The sequence below is a fragment of the Callospermophilus lateralis genome, chromosome 17, assembly GCF_048772815.1.
Source record: "Callospermophilus lateralis isolate mCalLat2 chromosome 17, mCalLat2.hap1, whole genome shotgun sequence".
NCBI classification, from domain to species: domain Eukaryota; kingdom Metazoa; phylum Chordata; class Mammalia; order Rodentia; family Sciuridae; genus Callospermophilus; species Callospermophilus lateralis.
The window spans coordinates 37,067,134-37,092,348 of record NC_135321.1 but is presented as its reverse complement, the minus strand read 5'-3'; the positions used below and the strand labels follow the sequence as shown (position 1 = coordinate 37,092,348).

General features: G+C 36.8%; 1 protein-coding gene across 1 annotated transcript in view; it reads left to right on the top strand.

Annotated features, from left to right (window-relative positions):
* Positions 1-25,215, top strand: part of Asxl3 (ASXL transcriptional regulator 3) — a 135,581-nt gene that overhangs the window by 95,822 nt on the left and 14,544 nt on the right. Inside the window, exon 8 of the mRNA XM_076837330.1 lies at positions 23,926-24,022. Within this exon, the coding sequence (XP_076693445.1) occupies positions 23,926-24,022 (97 nt within the window). The remainder of the gene's footprint in view (positions 1-23,925; positions 24,023-25,215) is intronic.

Sequence of the window (25,215 nt, the reverse complement as noted above, 5' to 3'; positions counted from 1 at the left end):
TGTACCAAGCTATTACAAATTTGTTTTTATTAATTTGTATTTTAATTTATCTTATTTAAATCTGGTGGACATTAAAAGTATGATTAAATAATGGGCATGTGAAAGAAAGGAGGGGTGCATTGATGGAGGGTTGAGGAAATGCTTCAAGTGGTTCAGTTTCCCTACTTTCTTTGCTCTCTTGGGATAGTTTCCAGAAAGTTACTCTGTGCTCTCATTTAAATTCCTTTTCTGATGTTTTTATTCATTCAGAAAGAAAAGAAGGAAAAAAAAAAACAGGAAAAATTTAAACAGAATTAATAGGCTATTATTGATACTGAGCTATTACTTGATATTTTAATGGCTTAGATATGTTTATTCTACTATTTTTATATGCCAGTATACATTTGAATTCCTAAAAAATTAGGAAAGTTTTTGTTTTCTGAATATTTTAAAATAAGTTTGCAGCAGTTTTATATTACAAAAGGAAAATAAGTTTAGAGAAACAGTGAAGCTGACCTTTGATGTGTTTTTAATGTTTTGGACATATTTACTTGGAGAAGAAAAAGTACTGGGACACAATCCCACCAGTTTTTACAGACCTGTTGCCAAAACTTGAGGATATGTTACATTTTAAAAATTTAACTTAAAATATTCTCTTTATACCAAGTGTGTGAATTTTATTAAATTAAGTATACTTATCAAATTAAATAAGCTTTTAATTTATATAAAATAAGTTGTTTTCAGCAGCAAAATCAAGTTTGAACTCTTGATGTTTGGTCAGAACTGATATGCCAAACTGTAGATTATTATAGAAAGATGTTATTCTATAAAAAATATAATGCTACATTATATTAAGCAAGCCCACAAATTGATGTCCAGTTTGCCACTCATATTTTATTTTATTGAAAAGGCTGATTTCCCCACTGCAGTATAATGTCACTTTTGTCAATTGACAAGTTATATGTGCTTCTGTTTATGGATGCTGCTCTTTTGTGTTGGTCTTTCACATTAGTACCCAAATCATGTTATGCTTCTTGGTTGTTGGTAGCTTGATAGCTAATAGAGGCAGCTCACTGGCTTAATTGTTTTTCCTTGTCTATTGGCCCTTTAGATATTCATAGAAGTGTTGGAATAACTGTGTCAATTTCTGTAAAATTACATGGATTTTGATTAGGGGATCCATCTAATATATAGACTAATTTAGGGAAGAAGTAATACATTTCCCGCAGAATCATCTTATTCATGACTATAATTTGTCTTTCATTTATTTAGGTTTTCTTTAACTTTTCTCAATAATATTTCATAGTTCTCTTAGGATATATTTTGTGCCCCTGTTAATTGATCCTTTCCTAAATATTTTTTGCTGCTTTTCTAACTCATTTCTACTTCTATTGATAATGGAGGAGTCAATTTTTGTGTAGTTTTTTTTTTCTAGTGAGTGTGCTCATTTATTAATTCTAATAGTATATATATTTTTTGGTGGGAGATTACCTGAGTATACCATTGCTGTCTGTGATAATTATTGTTTTATTTATTATTTTTAAATAGCTGTATCTTTCTTGCTTTTTTCCTACTAGATAAAATATTCAGTAATGTTGAATAGTAGTGGTGTTGACTGAAGTCAATGTCATATTTTTAATCTCAGGGATAAAAATTTTACTATTTCATCTTTAAGCAGGAAGCTTAAAGCAGGTTTTCTTTATAGATGCTTTATTATCTTATTAAGTAAGTTACATTCTATTCCTTATTTTCTGAGTTTAATCATGTATAATATTTTTTCATCTACTAAGATGATTACTTTTTTCCTTGGATTCCTAGAAGAAAAAAGGACACACACACACACACACACACACACACACACACACAATTTGCTAATATTTTTCTTAGGATTCCTACATTTATGATAGAAGAGAGGTTCACCCTTATTATTTTTTTAATTTATTATGTCCTTGACAATTTTGTAATAAAAGTAATGCTGGCCTCTTAAAAAAAGGCTATTTGGTACAAAGGTTTTTATACTATTCATTTATCTTTTCAAAATATTAGAGGATGCTCACTTGTATAGTTAGTGAGGCCTATATCTTCTTGACAACTTTTAGTTACAGACTTAATTCTTTTAGTAGTTGTAAAACTTTCATGTCTTTTGTTAAAGTTAAGTTTTATTTTATTTTTGATAATTAAAAACATTAATAGCTTCCTTGATAATATAACTGACCTAAAATAGACTTCACATACTAAGAATACACCAGCTGATGAATTTTGATATAGGAGCACACCTCTGGAACCATGACCACATCCAGGTCGTGAACATAACTGTCACATCAGAGTTTTCTCATACCTTTCTGACATCTGTGCAATATTATCTTCCAATCCATAAGTATTATATAATACCCTCATCTGATTATATCTTAATTAATTTTTTCTTTATCATTTTACACTTTTCAATATACAACAGGTTTACATAAGCACTGGTAATATCTTATACTAGATGATCCTTTGTGGTAGGGGTGGAGTGGGCCAGCTGTCCTGTGTACCATAGGGTATCTGCTGGCACACCTGACCTCCACCTGCTAGGTATCAATACTATCCTCTACCTGGGGTTCAGTCAGTCAAAAATCTTCTCTAGGCATTGTCAAATGGCCCCCTGGGAATGAACCCCCCAAGGTGAAGAGGTTGAGAACCACTTTTTCAGAGGTCTCACACATCTTTCACTTAAATTTGATTATTCAAGCCATGCATGTTGCCACATGCCTATAACCCCAGCAACTCTGGAGACTAAGGAAGGAAGATTGCAAGCTCAAGGCCAGTCTAGGCAACTCAGTGAGACCCTGTCTCAAAATTAAAAATATAAAGGACTAGGGATATAGCTTAGTGGTGGAGGTCCTCTGGGTTCAATCCCCATCATCACCCAAAAAATAACAAAATAACAAAATTTTGTTTGATTATTCAAAGATATTTTACATGGTATTTTATATAATAATTTCCTAACATTTTCTTTTTACTTGATGCTGTCATTAGCAATGATATTGATTTTTTAATCAATAATATTATAATTCAGAAGTTGAGCTAAATTCACTTGTTAATGCTAATAACTTTTATCAGTTTGGAAAAAAAAGACAAGAGCTGGCACTTTGAAAAGCCTGATGACCAAATGGCCAATAAACCTATGAAAAGTTGCTCCACATCACGAATCATCAAGAAACAGAAATCATCTACTTGACTTAAAAAAATAAAAATATAAAACCAAGATGCAATACATCTACATATTCAGGAGGATAGCTAGGGTTAGAAACAAACAAATGAAGAAAACATATAATAATAGGTATTGGTGGGGAAGTGAAGGAAACAAAACTCTCAAGTTTATGAGAATGTAAACTACTTTGAAAAAAATGGTTTGACAGTGTTTATTGAAGTTGACCCAGCATTTAGCTCCCAATGGAAATTGTAGTTATATTTACCCAAAGAAATAAGCAAAAATGTTATAGTCATATTGTTCACCATAGCTAAAAGCTAGAAACTCCCCAAATAACCATCAAGAGCAGAATGTATGAATTAATTGTTGTGTAGTATTCCACTGTTTGAATCTATCAAAATGGGAAGGATGTACTACATCCATAAGTCAAAATATGGATGAATTTCACTAACATAATGTTGAGTGTAAGTGTTTCATATAAAAGTATATGTACAATGCAATCTTTCTTTTATGAAGGTCAAAAAGCAGCATAACTGATCTGTGTGGATTACCCTGGGGATTGGCACCTGGGCGGGAATGCTTCTGAGTGTTGTTAATGATCTGTTGTTTCTTAATTTTTTAATCTGGTTCTTAATCTCTAAAATTTCTATTAAAATACTTTCAAGGGCTGATGTAGCTCAGTGGTAGAGCACTTCCCTAGCATGCATAGGAATCTATGTCTGATCCCCAGAGATATACAAACCCACGTACATATACCTATTTATATGCCTTTTCCCCATCTCATACTGGGAATTGAAACTAGAGGTACTCTACTGCTGAATGGATGTAGATATAATAATTTTTTTCTTGAGTTGGTTTCTAAATTAGAGAAATCACATCTTATTTTATAAACAGATGTTCATATTTGTTTTATTGCTATAATTGCTCTGTTCCTTTGGGCAACATAGATTTTTTATTTATAATGTCCATGACATTCACATTTGCTTGATTACTCTATCACTCATTTTGCTTTTATATATAAGTTTGATGAACACGTTCTCATTTTAATTTTTGATTGGATTTTGTGCCATATGGCTAAAACTTGTTTCAAAATATACATGATCTTTTGCCAAAATTGGATTTAACTCCCCTTTCTCAATTGTTTACAATATTTATATTAGCTGCATTTTATTCCAGTTTATGAGATGAAAATCTTACCATGGATGATTTGAATTCCCACATGACTAGTTGTTCACTTATCAGTATATGGTTATTATTGAATTAAATGGAACCACTTTTCAGTTATTAAGATAATGAATTGTGTCACTAGTAACTGATTTTTAAACAGCTTGAATTTTAAAAGCCATTCCTCCTTTTAATCACTTGAATAAAATTAGATGGTTGACTTGATTGTTTGCACATAGTGCATACATGTCCTCTGGGTGAGAGCATATGGTGTGGTTAGATCACTCCAGTCCCTAGGTGAGGAGGGACTGTGAGGACCCTTGCAGAATCAGGCTGCACTGTGACAGTAATCACTTTCCTATGAATTTTTCTCAGGGCTCACAGTCACATTTTAGGGCTAGTCTTTTACAGAGTCCTCAGCGATATAAAACTTCTGTTAAAAAAATAAAAATAATAAAATTTTACACATTCCTCATTGCTCAAAAAAATAAAAATAAAAATAAAAAAGAGGCTACACAGTTATAAAATATGCCATGTTTATTTTCTTACATTTTCATTCTATATAAAATGAATTATTTCCACATACATTTCCAATTTCCAGTTTAAAAACAATAGATTATTCCTAAGGTATTATAATTGCTTATTAAGATAAAATATAAAATTAAAGGGAAAATGGGTGGGCAAAATTTTGAGCTCTATTGCTGATCTTTCAGTTGCTATTATTTTGAATGAATTCTCACATTCTTTAAGTGTATTTTTTCATAGTGGTTAATTGCAAAGTATGATTTTGCCTCTTTGTTTAACCTCCTTATATATTTATTGCAAAGAATGTTGGCTTTAGAATTTCATCCTTTATTAATGACAGAAAGAGAAGGTAGATGATGATGTTTAATGATTTCTTTCATTTAAAGGAGAATTGTATTATAGCTTTAGAGTCGAAATGATTGTTGCCCCTGGTATTTACAGCAACACACTTAAATAAGCTTTGACATTCATTAAGATGACTAGCTTGCGGGCCTGAAAATAGAGATGAGATATGAAAGAATTTAGGTTACCGGGGAAGGAGCCAATCATTTAATCATGTTTCGTATTTCAGCCTGCTCTCCTGTTGCACCTGTGTATTATAATTCTGGCTGACAAAATGAGGTTCCTTGTAACTGCCTCAAAACCAAAGCTCCTCTGATTTTTTTTTTTTTAAGCTAGTCTTTCTAAAAGACTTTTAGCTATCCTCAATCTCAGAGTACCAAGGAAGGATTCAAGGATTTGTTATGAAATTTCTGATATCTTATCCAGTGTTTTACATGTGCATACATACACACACACACACACACACACACACACACATTTTCTAAATATACATTTGTTTGATGGTTTGTTTCCAGGGTGCCTTAATCAAGATAAAGGCCATTTTGCTATAACATATTTCCAGAGATTCCCAGAAAAAGATGGCCTAAACATGGTAGCAGTTTTTCTTTCCCTTAACAGTCTATAGGTAAACAGTGTGCCCATGGAGTTTTAGCACTTAGGGTTGTGAAGTTTAGCCTTCAGTTTCTTTCCTCTCTTGTCCCACATCCTGACAGGCTGTTTGTTGCCTCATTCCCAGTGATTAAAGCTGGCTCATCTGTGTTCTAACTAGAAGACTCGGGTAGAGGAAGTTCACAGAAGTAATACATAAGTTGCACACATCATATTTGTTTATCTTCCTTTGTGGAGAACTTAGAACACATGGCCACAGTAACTGCAAGAGTCTGGGAAATATCACCTTGATGACGTGCAAACTCAGAGGAGGTGTTTGTTACTGTGCAAGAATGAAGGGGAGAATGGATATTGGAAGACAGCAGTCTGCCACATGGAGTTTTCTGTCCATGGGCTTTATCAAATATAGCAAAGGCACAACACCCTCAAAACATGTAAAATCACTCTTGGACAAGAGGAGAAGCTGCCACAAGCAGTACTCCTTTAAAAAAAAATGCTTGTTTTGTAAAGTTCTTTTGCTGTCTTTAAACAAAAGTCTTGGAAAATATAACGTAAATATACATATATTCTTTTTTTAATTTTTTAATATTTATTTTTTTTTAGTTTTTGGCGGACACAACATCTTTGTATGTGGTGCTGAGGATCGAACCTGGGCCACACGCATGCCAGGCAAACGTGCTACGGCTTGAGCCACATCCCCAGCCCAACATATATTCTTAATACAGATAAATAGCATTATGTTTTATTATAATACAATATATATCCTATATGAGGAGTAAATTCAAAGTAATAATCGAATCTTCTATGTTCCCATATGTCAATGGCCAAGCATGAGCTTTCATTTTGGCATGATAGATAGTAGTATACCTGGGCTACTATATATATACATCACATAGCTGATATTGCCAGAACTGCAGTTGGAGCTTGTTAGTCATATAGTAGAATATCAATAGAAATACCACATGTGGTGTTAACTTCAGTGACATAATTATTCATGGAAAACTATTCTAAAAATTCTGGACGTAGCAAAGTATAATATTTTCTCCAAATACAGGTTAGGTGCATTCCTAGAAAAAAAATCCAGTATATATTAAAACCCATGCAAAATGCTGGTGTTCTGTTCCATCTCCAATCATCATAGCAGGCATTTTACTTGCATGACTGCCCAGTGAGTCAATTCTGAGATATATGCCATGCAAGGTGACTTCTTACACTGTGAAACTAACTGTATGCACAATGCAAGCCCTCTGCATCTTATTTTTATGTGGTGCTGTGGATTACCACTAAGCCACAACCCCAGCCCTTATTTTTAATATTTTTATAGTAGACGAACACAATACCTTTATTTTTTTATTTTTATGTGGTACCTCATATGTGCTAGGCAAGTGCTCTACCAATTGAGCTATAACCTTAGCCTGCCCTCTGCATCTTTTCTCTTAGTCCATGCAAGACCAGTTATACCACCTCAGTTGTGGAAAGTATCCTTCACAAGTAGCAATTTTTGCGGGGGTTGGGGGTACCAGTGATTGAACTGAGGGGCACTTCACCACTGAGCCACATCCCCAGCCCTATTTTGCATTTTATTTAGAGACAGGGTCTCACTGAGATGCTTAGCCCCTCACTTTTTGCTGAGGCTGGCTTTGAAGTCTCCATTCTCTTTCCTCAGACTCCCAAGCCACTAGGATTACAGGGGTGTTGCCACTGCACCTGACTCAAGTAGAAATTCTTATTTTGGGGGGCATGGGGTACCAAGGATTGAACTTGGGGACACTCAACCACTGAGCCATATCCCCAGCCCTATCATGTGTTTTATTTAGAGTTAGGGTCTCACGGAGTTGCTTATCACATTTCTTTTTACTGAGGCTGGCTTTGAACCCGGGATCCTCCTGACTCAGCCTCCTGAGCCACTGGGATTACAGGCATGCACTGTGGCACCTGGCAGCAATTCTTATTTTTAGAAAGTTTTTCTCCTGAAAGTCATCGTTGCCATTTGCTGTCAGTTCTTTGGTGGGAAACATGGATTTGCACTCATTCTTGTGCTTTGCCTCCCACCTGTGTTCATCATGTGTTTTACTATAGGATTCAAATAACATTCAGTGCAGTCAGTTAGACAGAATCACACCTCCATGAGCTTGGCATTGAGCTTGGCAGCACCTAGTTCTTAACTCTGTTCACCATTTCCATTACCTTTGACTTAGTTTAGACCTAATCATTGCCACTTTTTTTTTTCTCTTTGTTCTATGTATGTCATAGAACATTGGGTCTGGAAGAAGTATTAGAGATCTTTTGTTTCAGTTGCTTTCATGTCATTACAGTAACTTGTCCAAGAACATATGGTTGGTGCTTATTCTGAAACAGAGCAAGGGTCTTTCTTATTGCTTCCCTTTTTAACTTGAGTCACAGCATCCTTTTTGTTCTGCTCAGGTTTCCTCTCACTCAGCTTTAGACCCACCATTCATTATATGAGTTACTGTTGTCCTCTAGACCCATGGCAAACATGTCTCCTGAGCCTGCTCACTCTTTCCCCACTCTCGGGTTCCTGATCCTTTTCTCCATATGGTGCATGATGAATTCAAACTAAGAGTAGGACCTTTCCCTGTTGGCTTAAATTGATTGTTAGTGTTATGTTGATTCCATTGTCTTTGGGGGTGGTTGGGTGGGAACCTTTCTAATCCCTTTGTAGATGTTTTTGAAGGTATGTTTAGTGACAATCTGTAATTGGTAGAGACCTCTAACTTGGAATAAGCCAAGTATAGTGTTTTGAAGTACATTGAGAGGGAAAGAAGGGAGGGAGAGAGGAAAAATGGAAGGAAGGAAAGAAGGAAGGTTGGTTGGTTTGGTTCTTGTAGCTGGTGGAGGCCCCTCACTTTTCCTCAGCACACTTAACTAGTGACTGAAGTATTGGAAGTGCAGATTAAGTGAGGTCTCTGTTTTATTTGTCATTTGACTGTATTTCTGCTTCCCATGGGGTTGTCTTGTCTATGTTCTGGGATTGAGTCCCATAACCAGCTTGTGCAGGTGCAGATGTGTTTTGTTCTTGGTACCAGGGATTGAACCCAGAGGTGCTAAACCACTGAACCACATTCCCAGACTTTTTTGTTTTGTTTTTTTTTTTTTTTTTTTTTTAAGAGACTAAGTTTTTTAAAGTCTCACTAAGTTTTCAAGACTGGCTTTAAACTTTTGATTCTTCTGCCTCAGCCTCCTGAACCAGTGGGATTACAGGTGTGCACCACCACTCTGGGCTATGGATGTGTTTTTTAGTATACCCTGGATCATGTGACCTTACTGCTACTTCCTGAGCTCCTTATTTTCAGGATTGTTGTCCTTTTTCCTATACCTGAATTAGCAAGCTCTTATTAATTCTTTGCTAATACTCTGAAACCAATTTGTAATGTACAGCTCTGTCATATATATATATATACATTAACATGTTTTAAAAACTTATTATCTTTTTGCATCTCACATCTGCCTTTTAAAATGATATTTCTGTGTTCTTCACATTTAACTTAGCCTTCTATAATTGAAGGAAGGGCAATTTTGCTAGCAGGAGAAGGCCCAGTGCTGATCGTAATAATTAAAAACTCAATGTAATTGATGTCTGAATGTGATCCACAGGATTTCTCGTCTTTAAAATTTTTGTTACTAGTGAAGATATTTTCTATTTTTATCTTTAGTTTTAGGATAATTTTTAATCAAATATATATAGGAAATCTGAGTGTTAAAACTTGTTTTTGTCATTTATAATTTCTTTACATTCAGAATTTATTTTTGAATGGAACTTTAGAGACATAGGTAAAGAGACAAAGGGCCGGTAATGAAGAGGAAGGGTCTAGAAGGTGTCACTGTATCACAAATGCCCGAGTGAGGCCTGCGAATTTGAGCAAACACTTGTCTCAGATGCTCTAGAGAGGTAAAACAAAAGACAAACACAAAAAGTTAGACATATACCTCATTTCTTTATATACCAAACAACATTTGAATTACATTTCAATGGCAATTTTGTTAAAAATAGCAGGGACAATTTTTATGAGGTGCATTTCTTATTTTGGCCTATAAAGTGTTGAGAGTTATGAAGTTGAAGTGAGGCTGTGTCAAATTAGGGCCAAGTAGATTGTGGGTCTATAATTCTCCAGGGCTCTAAGCCACTACAGTTTAGTCAGTATAGAGCAACAGTTTCTAGAATGAACATGTAATAGAATGTTCTAGGGCTAACAGTGTTCTGAGCACTCAGAGGTTTGGGAAATGCTGTGCACAATTGCATCATGAAAGTTCTAGAGCTTTGCAATGTAGAAGATTGATGAACTTTGTGTAAATGGTATTTATCAAACTTAATTGATCATAAAATCATTTATTTCCTTAGGAGACCCTTTTCATGGGTTGCTATAGTGAAATCCTTTGGGGAAACAGGCATGTCAAGGAACAAAAGGTTTGAAGTGTTGCTCATGTAACTCTCTGTTTTAGGGTTTCCATCTAGGTTCGCAGTGTCACTATGACTTAGGCATTTTGTTAGGAATATTTGGAGGTTGATTTTGAGAGGTAATGAAATTTTACGCTCATAGTATTCTTTAAGTGGAGCTGTTGGCTTGTTATTAGTTTTCAGTCCAACTTTTTTCATGGTCTTTGGCTTTCGTTACAAATGGAATTTCTGTCTCCAGTGAACTATGCACTGTCTTCAAAGTGGAAAGTGTTTAGTAGCTTACTTAGTGCTTACTGTAATACTTCCTGGTTGTGTTAGTTTAACCTTGCTAAAATTGCAAGGAGTGGAGGTAATTCTGGGGGAGGGGAATCCTTAAGTAATTGGGTGGGAGAGTATTGAACCTGCATCAACTATTGACCTGCAGTCTTTGGCACTCTCACCTTGCCCCAGTTTGAGTGTGTGTGTGTGTGTGTGTGTGTGTGTGTATTATATATATTTGCTATATATGTATGTGTTCCTCTCATGGTATCTCTTCTGTTGTTTTGACCCCATATCTTTGCCCTTCACCTAGAGGAGATAATTAACTGTATCTGATGTGCAGAGTATCTCCCTAGGATAGCTTTGCCTCTGACACTGATCTCTACACCCATTAGCAATCGCCTGGATGCTAGGACTGAGTTGCTCAAGGCTGAGGAGCTAATTTCTCACAAGGGGACATAGAGGTCACATGACCAGCTAGCACTAAGGCAACAAGACCAGACTCCCCAGCTGGGGGATACCTAATTTCAAAGCAGATTTTCAAATGTTACTTTCTAAGATATTGTATCTCTGTTCAAGTTCACAGACACACTTGAGAATTCTGAGATTTAAAGGATCACAAACTAAGCACTTAATAAAATGATGATCAGTATTCGTATATTTCAGTCTTATAAAATTTCACTCCTTATATATAATTAATTACTATGTCATGTTTTTACATTTATTATTTCTGATTCACATTAACATTTTAGAATTATGTTTACTTTTTTCATTTGAATAATGAGACAAAGACTAAAAACTATTAAAAAACTGGATCATTTTGAGACAGGTGGGAAGATGCAGAGCTGATATAATAGACATTTTTTGAACTTTAAATTCAGTCCCTTTTCACTACGACATGCTGAGTTAATGATGGAGAATAGAGTGAAATGTCTTGTATATTTCTAGTTTGTTGGGGTTATTTTTCTTTCCCTAGAGAATATTAGAGTAATTGGGGTGTACATAAAATTTAAATTGTGCCAGATTTAGGAGAAGCAACAGTAACTCCATTTTCTGGATTGCCTAAAGCTGAATGATTTAATTGGAAGAGATACATTGTCCACACTTAGGTATGTTGTGTTACAGTAACAGAACTGTGGTCTTGATAACCTCAGGCAAAAGCTAAAATCCATTGTTAGCTTTCTTTTTCTCTTCTTTACATAGAAGACTGTAACTAAAAGTAGCCCCTGCTATCTGTATGTTCCTTATAAAATCACTAGCTTGTACACTCTAACAAAAGTATCTTTTGGGGCACCTTCATCAGACAACTGGGTGGGGTTAAGTGGTTGCATCAAATAGAGACACTTCTAAGCCACAACAAAATTAGTTCATTCAACAACATTTACTAAGCTCCTTCTCTGTCATGGGACACTGATCCCTGCCCTCTAGAGATTATAGCCTGCTGGTTATAATCCATCTTTTTGATACTTCGACCAAACTGCTCTGAGTTCTGTGTTCTCTTTACCTGTTCTCTGGACACAGACAGACATCCATACCTGGGTTGTTAACAGATAATTTTGTCTCTAAACTGATAAAAGAAAAGCAATCAAATGAGTTTACTTGCATCTCTAGTTTCATATTTGGTTTTTTTTTTTTTTTTTTTTTTTTTGTTGTTGTTGTTGTTGTTTTATGTGTGTGCTGTGTAGTACATTACCACAAATTTAGCAGCTTAAAGTAGCGCACTAAGTAGTGTCTCCATGGCTCAGGAATTAGGTTAATTCCTAAGGGTCAGGAGTCTCAGTGCAGCTGCGTAGAGTCCTCTGTTTAGGGTCTTAGCAGGTGAAACTAAGTGGTAGGTAGATGGCTTCATTCTCATTTGCAGCATGGGGGTCACCTTCCAAGTCCCTTCAGGTTGCCTGTAGAATTCAGTTCCTCACAGCTATCTGGCTGAAGTTCTTACCTCTTAAGGGCCACCCTGTCTGTCAGCAGCTCACATAATGTGATTGCTTGGCTTCTATATGACTGTTTATATAGCACAACCTCATTAAAGAGTGACTGCCTATCACCTTCCCCATCTTCTGTGACCTGAAAGCAGGGCACAGGTTCTTTCTGCACTCAGAGGGCAAACGAAGTTTGGGTGTACACACTTTGACTCACTGGGGGACACCGTGGAATGTGTCTTGTCACACCTCCCACCAAATTATTATTACTATCCCTAAACTTTCTTGAGAACTTTCTCTAAACCAGTTTCACCTAATGCATTTTACATATGCTCATTCATTTAATCCTCACCAAAATTATGAAGTAATTTGTTATTCATAGTTCACAAATGATGAGACTGAACTGTGGAGAGATGAGTCCTTGTGCGCTAAGAATATCCCTCCAAAGAGAATTCAAGGGGCGGCAATACCAGTGACAGTGATGTGGCAAGATAACCCTTCAGCTGCCACACACATGTCATTTCTCTTTATAACTAGGTTCGTCACTGGCCTTCTCAGACTTGTGGTGACTGCTGCTGCTTCCTTCCTTCTTTTCCTGGGCCTTTTCAGTTTTGGTGGTTCACTCCTCCCCATTTTTCACATACATCCCTGCTTAGAAGTGGGTACCTCAGAGAGGCCTTCCTGTACACATGCATCCAGAATTGTCTCTCGTCACACTCCCCCCAACCCTTTGGAGGCCTTAACACAATTTGTAATTGTATATAACTCCGTGGGACAGGGGATCCTGTTTGTGTTTGCTGCTATATTCCCCACACCTGCATGTAAACTCTTTGAGTAGAAAACCATAGGCCTGTGTTAATCAAAGCACCCCAGTTGACAATGGGGGGGATGTCCTTTTGATTCTACTTCTACCTACTGCTGCAGTCTGAATGTCTATGTCCCTCCTACATTTAGTTGTAGACATCCTAATGCTCAGGGTGCAGGTACTAGAAGGTGGGGTCTTTGGGATGTGATTGGGTCATGAGGACAGACAGAGCCTTGGTTGAGATTGTAAGAAAACCCAGAAAGTGAGTGAGTCTCTTCCACAACGTGGCACAGAGAAAGTACCATCTATGAACCAGGAATTGGCCCAGATAAATCTGCTGCCATCTTGATCTTAGACTTTCTAGCCTACAAAATGGAGAAATAATTTTTTGTTGTATTAGCCACTTATATATGATACTTTGTTCAAGCTACCCAAAGGAACTAAGACGTATTCCTTAAGGGCTGTTGTGAGTGCTAAATTAATGATGCTTGTTATTATTGTAGATTTTATTGAATAGTATGTACATTGGGGCCATTGTTAAACCCAGGAGAAATTAAAAACAAACAAACAACAACAAAAAAAAAAACAGGTGCTTTTGGACATAAATATTAAAAGGTTATAAAGGAGGAAACAAGGGCCCAGCCACTCTTGAGCTTGAGGGTTCTCACCTCCATTCTTTCTCCGGGCACTTCTCATGCTGCTGTGATGGGCACTTGGTCCTTTTATGTCCCACTGTAGGTGCTGTCCTTTGAGGCAGCAGAAGCTGTCTGTCCATTTCACAGTTCCTGGCACATCACAGATACTTAAGAAATGTTTGTTAAAGAAATGAGTGACTAATAGATACTCACTAAACACAGCTGCTCAATGCATTACAAATGGAAACAGTGACTCATTGATTCCCACCACATTTATAATACAGCCTCATTTTATCTACATAAGAACATGAGCTGGAGTTTCACTAAAAAAAAAAAAAAAAACAACATTAATGTTCTGCTTCATGGATGAGTACATTGGAAGCTTGCTTCTTTCCTCCCCTCCCACAGAGGAAACATTGATTAAAAATACAATTATAAGAATACTCTCTTTTTAAGACATATACACATTTTCATATTTGCCAAGACCTATTCAAATTTTATTATCCAACTTAGGGTCATTTTGAAAACTACACTTGTAGTCAAGGCCTATCAGATTATTATAAAGTGTGGCATATGATTGTCCACAGATTAGTTACAAAGCAGATATATTGTGAACATCAAAACATCCTTCTCCAATCTTAGATTGAAGCTTGATCTGCCAGTGGCTTTATTTTTGTCTTTAGATGTATTTATTTCATTTATTTTTCACTGATTTTTTCCACAGGCTGCATCTCCTTTGAGCAGACTGCAAAAGCATTGAAGAAGTTATTGTACTTTGAATAACAATTCCTCTCCTTTTGAAATTTTAAAACAGAATGATTCTTAGGAAAGGTGTCAGAATACATAGAATACTGTCACTGGGAATTGATTATTATTTTTTAATAATACTGTGTTATTATTAAACTTGACTATATCCCATATAGGTATACTGGTTGAAACTAAACTCTTTGAAGAATGAATATTCAGGTTCTCCTTTTCTTATTTGTTTCTAAAATAGTTTATATCCATCAAACATGGTCTTCCTAATTATATGTGCTGAAATACAGCACTGAAATTATGAGAAAAACTTGTATTTTTCTCTATTCACTACAAAATTGCTTTTTCCTATTAATTGGAGCCTGAGAAATTACTTGCCAGTGCATCTTGTCCTTAAGAATGTCCTCCCCTACATTTGGTTGATTGTTTTCTTTGCATACTTGGGGGACTTGAGCAGGTTATCAGTAGAAAGGAAAAGCAAGAGTTTCTGTTCTAGAGGAGACCATCATGTTAACCAAGTGGTTGAATTGCTTACAGATGTATTTTCAGAGAAAAAAGTGTGCATGTGTGTGTGTGTGTATGCATACATATGGTACATATAAATAAGTTTAATGTGTGTGTGCAGGTATAGATATGGATGTACACACACATATAGTTATGTATACACATATACATACGTATCTATTAATTGTATCTACACATGTGAATGTATTTCTGTTATTTTTGGTGATAAAGAGGATAATCATTTCCTACAAGATTAGTTACCATTATTCTATCTTAGAGTTTTCTTTAGTTTTCAAAAGCTCTTTACAGTTTATATATTCACAAATCTCATTTAATAATTCAGTGTTGCCAGTATTTTTGCCCACTCCACTCCCTGAATAACTGGACTAGTTAAGAATTACCCCTGGCATCGTCCTGGGTATGGCAGAACTTTCATCTTTCAAACCCTTCCAAACTGAACTTCATAACTTGAGATTTCTTTGCTGGTGCTCAGCAGTGATCACAAAAACCATATGTAGTCGCAAGAAAAGAATTCATTTGGCTCAGAAGAAGTGAGGCTTTTACTATGAAAATCAGCTTTAAATCTCTGTCATAACAATTATTACAAAAAAAGCATTCCACTTTTCCATCCAAATGTTGATTTTTTTTTCATAATATTTTCTCTTAAATTTCCCTTTTGTTCTTTTTAACTTGATTCTTTGCATATATTTTTAAATTAGATGGCAGAAGGATGAAAATGACATATAACATTATTTTCTTTAATCCCCATATGACTAGAAATAATTTTGATTTCATCTTTATAATGAAAATCTCTGATTGTTTTTTTTTTTAAAAGTTCTATGCACATACTGATTTTTAACAAAAAGAATAGGAAAAAATAACATTTCCTGCAGTGGGCTTTGAACTTGGAGATTGCTCAGGCTTGTTGGTGAAGGCTTATTGTATCATTCTTTGTAATTTTTTACAATTTCATTTGTTTATTTTGAATAATTAATTTTTGCAATGCACTGAAAATTATCCCATTTTTCATTGATTTGTTAAACAGAGACATTATAGCATTGTCATGACATATAGCATTGTCAGATTCATTGTGCCAGGTTTATCTCACTTGGCTGTTTCTGACAATGACACTTCGCCAGCTCTTAATACATCATTTCCCAAACTGTATTCTGGCAAATACTTGTTTCATGAGATATTTTGCATTATTCTCTGAGATGAATACAAGTATAAAAAGTTTGTGAGATGCCACATAGTCCACTCTGAAAGTTTTAAAATAAATTCTAGCTTGTTAGAGAATGCTTAAAGAAAATGAGCTATATTTATTAAGCATATACTATATTGATTGGAAGGAAGAATGAATTTCCTTTTAGATAGATTTACTCATTAAAATATTATTTTTCAAAGCACAGTTTGAGGAATATTGTCTTACTTTAGTTTGAGAAATAGCTCTTAAAACTTATTTGCAAAAATAGTCTTTACTAGATTGCTGACTCCATTTCCTTAAGTGGTGCTCTTTCTTCTCTTAGCAACCTTCTTGCATTTTTGTAACTATATATATTAATATAAAAAATAAGATTTTTATTTTTGGATAAAACTTGAACTTACTTACAAAGTCTCCTGAGCCATCTGAATCATACTAAGTACTAAGGTAAAAAATGAAAGCTTACTTTTTAGAGAGAATGACAGTCTGAGTTTAATTCATACTGGAGTAAAGCTTACAAGGGCACTTACAGGGGATTCTTGATCATATAGGTTGTAAGTGGCTCCATGATAACAACTGATAGTTCATATGCCCTTTAAGGACTCTTTTTGATACTGAATTATATTTCTGCTTAGTGTGTCTGTCTAGATTGACTTTGCTCTAAAAACATTATTGATTTTTTTTTTTATTGGACACAGCAGCTAATATACTATACTACACAAGGTGTGTTGACCTAAATAATTCTAAGTGGTTTGATAGGTATTAGCACATGCACAATTCAGATTATCTTCTGAATATGCTTTGCTTCTCACATCTGTGATACTACTTGCTCTGATTTTCTACCTGCTTCTGGCTGTTTTGCTTAGTCTTCTAACAGGATCCACTTCTCCCAATTCCTTGTGCAATAGTGCTCTCCAGGGCTCTTCTTTAAGCTGTCTTTTAGTAAATACTCCTTCAGCCCCAGCCCCAATAATTCCTAATTATTATTATTTTTTAATTCTCTCTCACTCTTGAGCTTCTTGTCTCTATTCTCAGTTTCTTAACTCACCATCTTTATTTGGATGCCCTCAAGATGCACTTACATCAACATATACAATGCCAAACCTATCATTTCTGTGTCTAAAATACTGTTCATCATAGTATTTTTTTCCTGTCCTGATGTGTGCTAGCAGTGTGTGCTCATGCATTCAAGCCTATCCCTGGGAATCATATTTCCTCCTCCCCACCCCATCCCCATGTGCACACTTACTCAGTGCCATCAATTCTGGTTCCTGTAATTGTCTCCTTCCTCTTTATTCCTATCGTCGGGACACTGTTAAGTCTTTTTGTCACATGTACCCTGGCTTTTTTTTTCATGTGTCTTGATAGGAAGCCCTTCTCGAGTCTTGCCTTTCCTCAGGGCACACTCTACACTAGATAGCAGGAGCAATATATCTAAGACATCACCTGGGAATTATGATCAGCACCCAGCCATAAGTGGGGAACACCAAACTCCCTTCTCTGAGAGTCATCTTTGCTTTAGCAAATAGCAGTTTCATAGTTATTGCCACGGCCCCCAATCCCTGCTGTCATCCTTGTGCATGCTCTCTCATACCACACATCCAGTCCGTTATTTCAAGTCTTGGCAGCTCAACCTTGCGATATGATAAGACCCCAACTGATTCTTTCCGCCAACTTCAAGCTCCTGTTTTCCTTTTTTTTATTATTATTATTTCAATCACTCTGTATTAATTTCTATGTTGTGTTCATATTCTGAAAATGTGCTAATGTGGTAACCACTAAACACCTGGGAGTATTGATTACTATGAACATGGCTGCTCTGAGTTGAGGTGTACTGCAGAAAGACTCACAGGATATTGAAATATTAGTATTCAAAGATAATTTAAACTATTTCACAAACTACATTTTATATTGGGCACATGTTGAAATAATAACACTTTGGATAAGTTGAATTGGATAAAATGTATTATTGGAATTAATTTCATATTTTTATCTTTTTTAGTGTGATTACTAGAAAAATTAAAAATCACACGTCACTCACATTTATTAACATTGGATAGCTCCAGTCTGAGGTTTTTCCAAACACAGCAGTCAGAACCATCTTTTTGAAATGTCAGCTTTTATCCTTCCTTTGGCTAAAACCCCCCAAAGGCTTTCCAGCTCCCTGGGAGAAGCCAGACTTTATAGAGGGATACAAAGCCTAGTAGATCCTGTGCTCTTTGGCCCTGTTCCTCCAGTTCTTTGGTTATTCTCCAGCGTGAAGAGCCTCTGTTTTAGTCAATTTTGCTTTAGTGCAACCTTTAAGACCTGACAGGAACAGCATAGAGGAGGAAAAGTTTATTTTGTCTTATGGTTTCAGGGGTTCAGTCCATGGTTGGCTGTCTCTGGACCTGAGGGTGAGGCGTTCAAGCCTATCCTTGGGAATCATCTTTCACCCTTCCCGTGGCAGAAGGACATGGTGGAGGAAAGCAATTTAGGATATGGCAATCAGAAAGCAGAAAGTGAGCTTCACTCATCAGGGACAAAATATAAACCCAAAAGACATATCCCCAGTGATCTACCACCTCCAGCCATACCCTACCTGCCTGCAATTGCAGTCCTATTTATCTGTATCAGTTGACTAATCTACTGATTCATAAAAACTCTTAATCATTTCACTTCTGAACCATTTTTGTATTGTCTCACACATATCTACAAGATAACAGTATCCTTACACACCTACCCAAGGGTCTTTGCATTTTCATTTCCTTTGCTTAACTCTTTCTCATATCGCTGTATGGCTTACTTTCACACTTCTTCAGGTGTCTGCTTCAGTGTCCCTTATTAGTAGGGACACCTTGTCTATATCAGCCATCTACTTATCTTCACATAATAAGTGAATCTTTTCATCATGTTTTGGCTTAACTTTGAACAACTCCCCATTGACTGTCAACAGAATTCCAAACTACCTGTATTTCTAGATGTACCATTATTTATCCATTTTCTAACTTCAGCACATTTCTCACTGTTCCTACACTCAGCCCCCATACTGTGCATTTAGAATCACTTGCAACAACTACAAAATAAGAAAAAAAAAAGTGATAAAAATTTAGTACAGGTTTAAAAGATTATAATGAAATGTTAATATATTTTTGTACTGTATTAATATTTATCCAGCTTCAAGCATTGGATAGGATGAAATAGCAATATTTGGTTAACCCTTTGAATTCCACTTGATATTCATCCCATAAAACTCATGTTAATATAGCCAATATCAAAGGCAAGGGATAGAATCATTGATAGTTTAAACCTGGCTAAAATCCCTCAAAGAAAGGCTTTCCAGTAAAAAGGGATGAGTAAGTTTTCCTTTACTGGTATTATTTTCCTTTGAAAGCATTATTTCAGTCAGAGTTTTCCTTTTGCTCATTTAAAAGAAAGTATAACTTATCAATACTTTAGTTAGACAGTTCATTATATTTAGGTGATCTTTTTAGAATGAATGCTTCTATTGAGGCTAATGAAAAATGCAAGAATTTATAGCTCAGCAATAAATAGATCTTTCGGAAATGTTTATTGTTCCAGTTCATTAAAATGTTATATCTTTTAGACAGTATTTCTTAAAGGCCATAAAATTAATATTGTGTTTTAAAAGTTTTATTGGCATATATTTCCTAGGTCTAATTCAGCCCTTGTGTTTAATTGTGCCGTCTCCTATAGGCTAGGAATCTGGCATTTCATATTATTTTTCTGTTTTAAAAGATAAACATTTCCCCCTGGGGCTAGCTTTTTTATTCTTGAGTGTGTTGATGTCACACTGCCTTGCATTTTTGTGTGCTGAAATCTTGAGAATCTGTCAGAGTGAATCTGGATCTGCTGTTTCTTTGTGTTTCAAAATTACGCTGAAATTTCAGTTAGAAACTACTCAAGTCCTTCGCCTGGCAACATAACACAACTACAATTCTGTGTATCAGCTACCAGACTTTAATCTTCAACCTTTCACTATCCAAAATAAAGACAGAACAATAAACTATTATAGAGGACCTTCAAGATACGAAGCATTGCACAGAGTGTGAAAAATGTAGTGCTGCAAATATGCCCTCAAATATAGAATAATTCTGACCCTTTCTACTGTACTTTCCATAAATCAACCCTGTACTACACAGTTCTTCACCTTTTCTGGGAACTTGGCCTCTGCCCACTGGTCCTAACTTCAGTCGACATATGCAGGAGGAATACCTCTTCCCTTTCAGACTTCCTCAGTAGAAGAGCTCCTTTTCTACAGCTCCTGAACCGCTAGCACAGGTATTCAGAGCCTGTGTTTGCAGAGAATGTCCCTCATGCTTCCTAGAGGCCTGTTCGGATGACCATCTTGTCCTCATCCTTGTCCTCTTTGCTCAGCCTCCTGGATAGGGTTCCTTGAAGACATGTACTCAAGGAAGGTTATCCTTTTCAAATCCACCCCATCTCCCAGAATCCTCTTGAGAAATTTTAGTGTTTTCTGAAATATCTCTCAAAGCCTTTATTTCCTCAGTCCTGAAGACATTCACCAAATCTTGAGTTTCTTCCAGTTTTGCTTTTCTTTTGTCATTTTTTACTGAAATACTAACAAGATTTCTAGTGATGTCTCTGAATCCACTTTTCCCTTTCTTTCCCATCTTTGACACAGCTTCTAAAACCATCTTTTTAATCATGAGTCTTTTTAGATCTTTCTAAGGCTTCAACATTTTGGATAGTTTCCCATTACCTAAAACATGCTTTGCAGCTTTCCCCCATGTGGCACACATTGACGAAAGATAGTAAAACGTGGAAGTAAATAAGAGGGGAAACTGAGACCTGGGAGCCACTGACCTGGGGCTTCGTGTGAACCCAAGGTACATTCACTGTGCTATTCCCAGGTAGGGGTTAGAGCCCAAACTTCATGGCTTAGCTGTCTTATTTAAGATTTTCCCTGGTCCCTTTGCTCCCAAAGCAGAGGCAGGACAAGAACCTGAGTACTAATAGTTTGGAAGCAGAAGCCAGGGGTTTAATAGTGTGAGAAAGTGAGAAAGGGAGTGAAGAAACCCTGCACAGCTGGACTCAGTTCTTTGAGGAACTTCAGAGAACACTTGGAGACGGGCCACAGAACTTTCCCACACAGGGACTGCAGGAGACCGGGGGCCTTTCCTCTTGAGGATATTTAGTGGCTCCCGGGACCAAACTGTGTATGCCCTGACTGTCCTGGAATGTACCTCAAAGACCTTTGTGCTTCACAGAGTGTCCTGTAGCTTTAGAGGATTGGGTAAGAGGAGTGCATTGAAGTGTTTACCCAGCTTCTCTGTGCTGTGTCAGCTGGAGGACATGGAGTAGGGCACTACCATCCTCCGGTACAGTCTACTTACACCATTCAAATATCGCTGTGCCTTACATGATGACCACTGTGTCACGGACTCTTTAAGGGGTAGTTGGTCATAAGTTGGAAAGAAAAAAAAAAAAGACATATGTCTAGGGTTACTAAGCCATCTATAGGTTGTACTTGTTGTCTTAAGTCTGTGTTTGCAGTCGCTCATCTCCTTTGAAAACCATTTCTGTTTGTCTTCAGACCATCACTTTTGCTAGTTAGAAGTGATATTCCAGTGAATCCACACACCCACAGAGTCCTCCTGTTGGCTTCGCTCTGAGGCAGCAGTCCTGTTCTCTAATGATAGTTAGGGCTGATCATCTCATTGTCTAGTAACTCTTGTCTTTGCTTGATGGCCCTAAGGATGAAAAGTACAAAGTAACCAGGCAGAGCTTAGCTACAGTAGAGCCTCTGTGTTGTCTAGTAGTGTGTTGGTTCTTAACTGGGGATGATTCTGTCTCCAAATTGCACTTAATAATGTTTGGAGACATTTTTAGTTATCACATCTGAGAGAGGGGTCACTACTGGTATCTAGTGAGTAGAAGCCAGGGATGCTACTAAATACCACACACCCTACTGTGCATCCGCAACAAAGAATTGTCTGCCCCAAATGACAGTAGTGCCAGAATTGAGAAACTATTCCTTTGCAGGAATGACACCACCCTCTGGGCAACTTGGACTTCTAAGCCCACAGCATCTAGAGCTGTGGGGACTGGATTCACACCACATGCAAGTGTGTCACAGGGATTGGTAGTATGATGGCTAATTTCCACCCCTTAGTACCTAGACCCACTTATAGTCACTGAGGACACATCACCAATTATCATCTGTTGGTTGAGTACATAAGCCATACTCTAGAGCATAGTGTCCTATAATTATCCAAAGGATGGGACATTTCCCCTTCATGCCTCTGGGCAGTGGTAGTCCATGAGAAAGGACACTGGCAAGGTGACCTAACTTAATTACAGCCATGTGGAACCCAGGTGGACCCAGAAAGGGCCATACAAGAACCAGAAGCATCTGCCCTATGTAGAATATATTCAGAACATTAGGATAGTGGGGTTTCCTTTGTTGTTACTGTAGTGCCAGCACCATGCAAGTGCCAGGCAGATAGTTTCACATGGGTGTTATATAATAAGTATATGTTGAATAACGGTGAAAATTAAGATAGGGTAAACAATGAATGAATGAACTTTTGCCTTAAGTTTTCCATGCATGGTTACCAGTTTCTTCTCAGATGAAGAAAGCACAGATTCACATCTTTGGCCATCAAGCAGCACATCTCATTTATTCTTGATGTCTCTCTTTTCTGGGTTTGATTGATTGTGTTTTTTTTTTTTTTTTTGGTGGTGCTGGAGATTGAACCCAGGGCCTTGTGGACCTTGTGTGTGCAAGGCAAGCACTCTACTAACTGAACTATATCCCCAGCCTCTGGGTTTGACTTTAGAACAGATCGAATAATGTTCATTTTTAAATTTGATATTCTCCTTTGCTCTGGAAAGATGATTTCCCAGACATTCATGAAAGCATTGAGTTAAATTTTAAAAAGAGGTTAGTGTTTCAGTGGTTGAAGATGGAGAATAGAGAAAATAATAGAAACATGTGTTCTCAGATATTAGTGAATATCTATAGAGTAAGAAGAAATCTTTGGAAGTAGTTGGGGCTATAATTTGCCAGATCTTTGAGTACCAACTAAAGGACCCTCATACCTTTAGGACTGGTTTTGATGTCATTGTCCTGCCACTGCAAGAAAGCTCACATCCTCGGACACTACACTCCATGCCTAGAACTCTAATCCTTCTGTTCAAATCCTATTAATCTCTCAACTCTGCACCAGTTCCACCTCCTGTATCAAGTTCTTCCTAAGTACTCACAGGTACCCAGATATCTCCCGTAGCTTTTACTTTTTGCATTTCTTAATCCCCACTCACCTAATGCCTGACATTGTTTCTCTTTCGTGTTTTATCTGCACTCCACAACTGCATAAGAAGCCGGTCAAGGACAATACTGTTCTTTCCTTGTCCCGTATCAGCAAGCAAGATGCGTAGTTTTTATGCTACGGGATTTATTTATTAATTTTTTTTGGGGGGGGGGTCCTTTTTCTGTCCTTCCTTCCTCATTCCCCAACACAGACACATAAACAATAAACACACACACACACACACACACACCAGCCTCATTCAGTTTTTGCTGCTTTACTGCATACTTTTTTGCTTTGAATTATTCCTGATGGGATCTTGTTTTTGTCGGCTTATTTTGTAGATGGGAAGTGATGGAATTTTACGCCTCAGTACTTCAGCTCTAAATAATGAATTCTTTGCATATGCAGCACAAGGATGGAAACAGCGACTGGCAGAAGGTAAATTTTGGTTCTCTGTTAATGATGTGACATATGGGAGTTCACATACAGTATTGAGCTTTATACCTTTCTCTGATTTCCAGGTCTTTTCCTCCCTCAAATGTATTTTAATTTAGTCAAAACCTCACAGGTGACTTCACTGATTCTTTTGTTGTAGTTGGCATTTTGCTGTCAGATATTTTTGAAGAAAGCAGGATATTATCTGGGACGTAGTAAACATTTTTGATGCAGCATGATTTTCTTTGAAATGATAATTTTAATTACACATTTTTTGATCCTTATGCATTCTAAGTGTCCCGGAGTCTACTAACTTCTGTTAGTACTTTTTCTCCCTGAAGCCTCCATTTTAACTTGTCCTTCCTTTAGTCACTACGCTTCTTAAAAAACTAAAAATTCAGTGCTACCACATTTTTACACCTCTCCGGACACAACTGAAATACTTATTAAAATACATATATATATATATATATATATATACACACACACACACACACACACACACACACACACGCCTTCTGATGGCCAAGTCCAGCTTCCTCTTCCTGTCCTTACACATCATGCTCTGTCCCAAATACCTCTTTTCTTTTTTACCCTAATATGATACTGCCTACCCTAATATCAATAATATATTTTAAATGGTTTCCTGGGGCTACATTTCTGAGAGTCCTCTCAGTTTCCTGTGGGACCCCCCTCCCTTCCATTTGATGGTAAATGCTGTTCCCAGCATTTTCCTTTTTAAACACACATATTCTCCAAGCAGCCATCTTCATCACCTTGGTGTTAACTGATGCCATATATCAAGAACTTTCAAATCTGACTCTCACTCTGTTCTTATCTCTAGTGTCCCATTTCAAATTCCTACCAGGTATCACTAGCTGATGCCAGATGCCTCAAAACCAAAGCACCCATTGTTAAATTTAGTATTTTACCTTTCATTTGCTGCTCCTTCTGCTTTCTTTCTTTCTTTTTTTTGTTTTTGTTTTTGTTTTTCATTTTATTTTATTTTATTCTTTTTTGTACCAGGGATTGAACTGAGGGGTGTTCAACTACTGAGCCACGTCCCTAGCCCCTTTTTAAATTTTGCTTAAGGCCTCACTGAGTAGCCGAGGCTGTCTTTGAACTCGTAATCCTCCTGCCTCAGCCTCCTGAGCCTCTGGGTTTACAGGCATTCGCCACTCTGCCTGGCCTGCTCT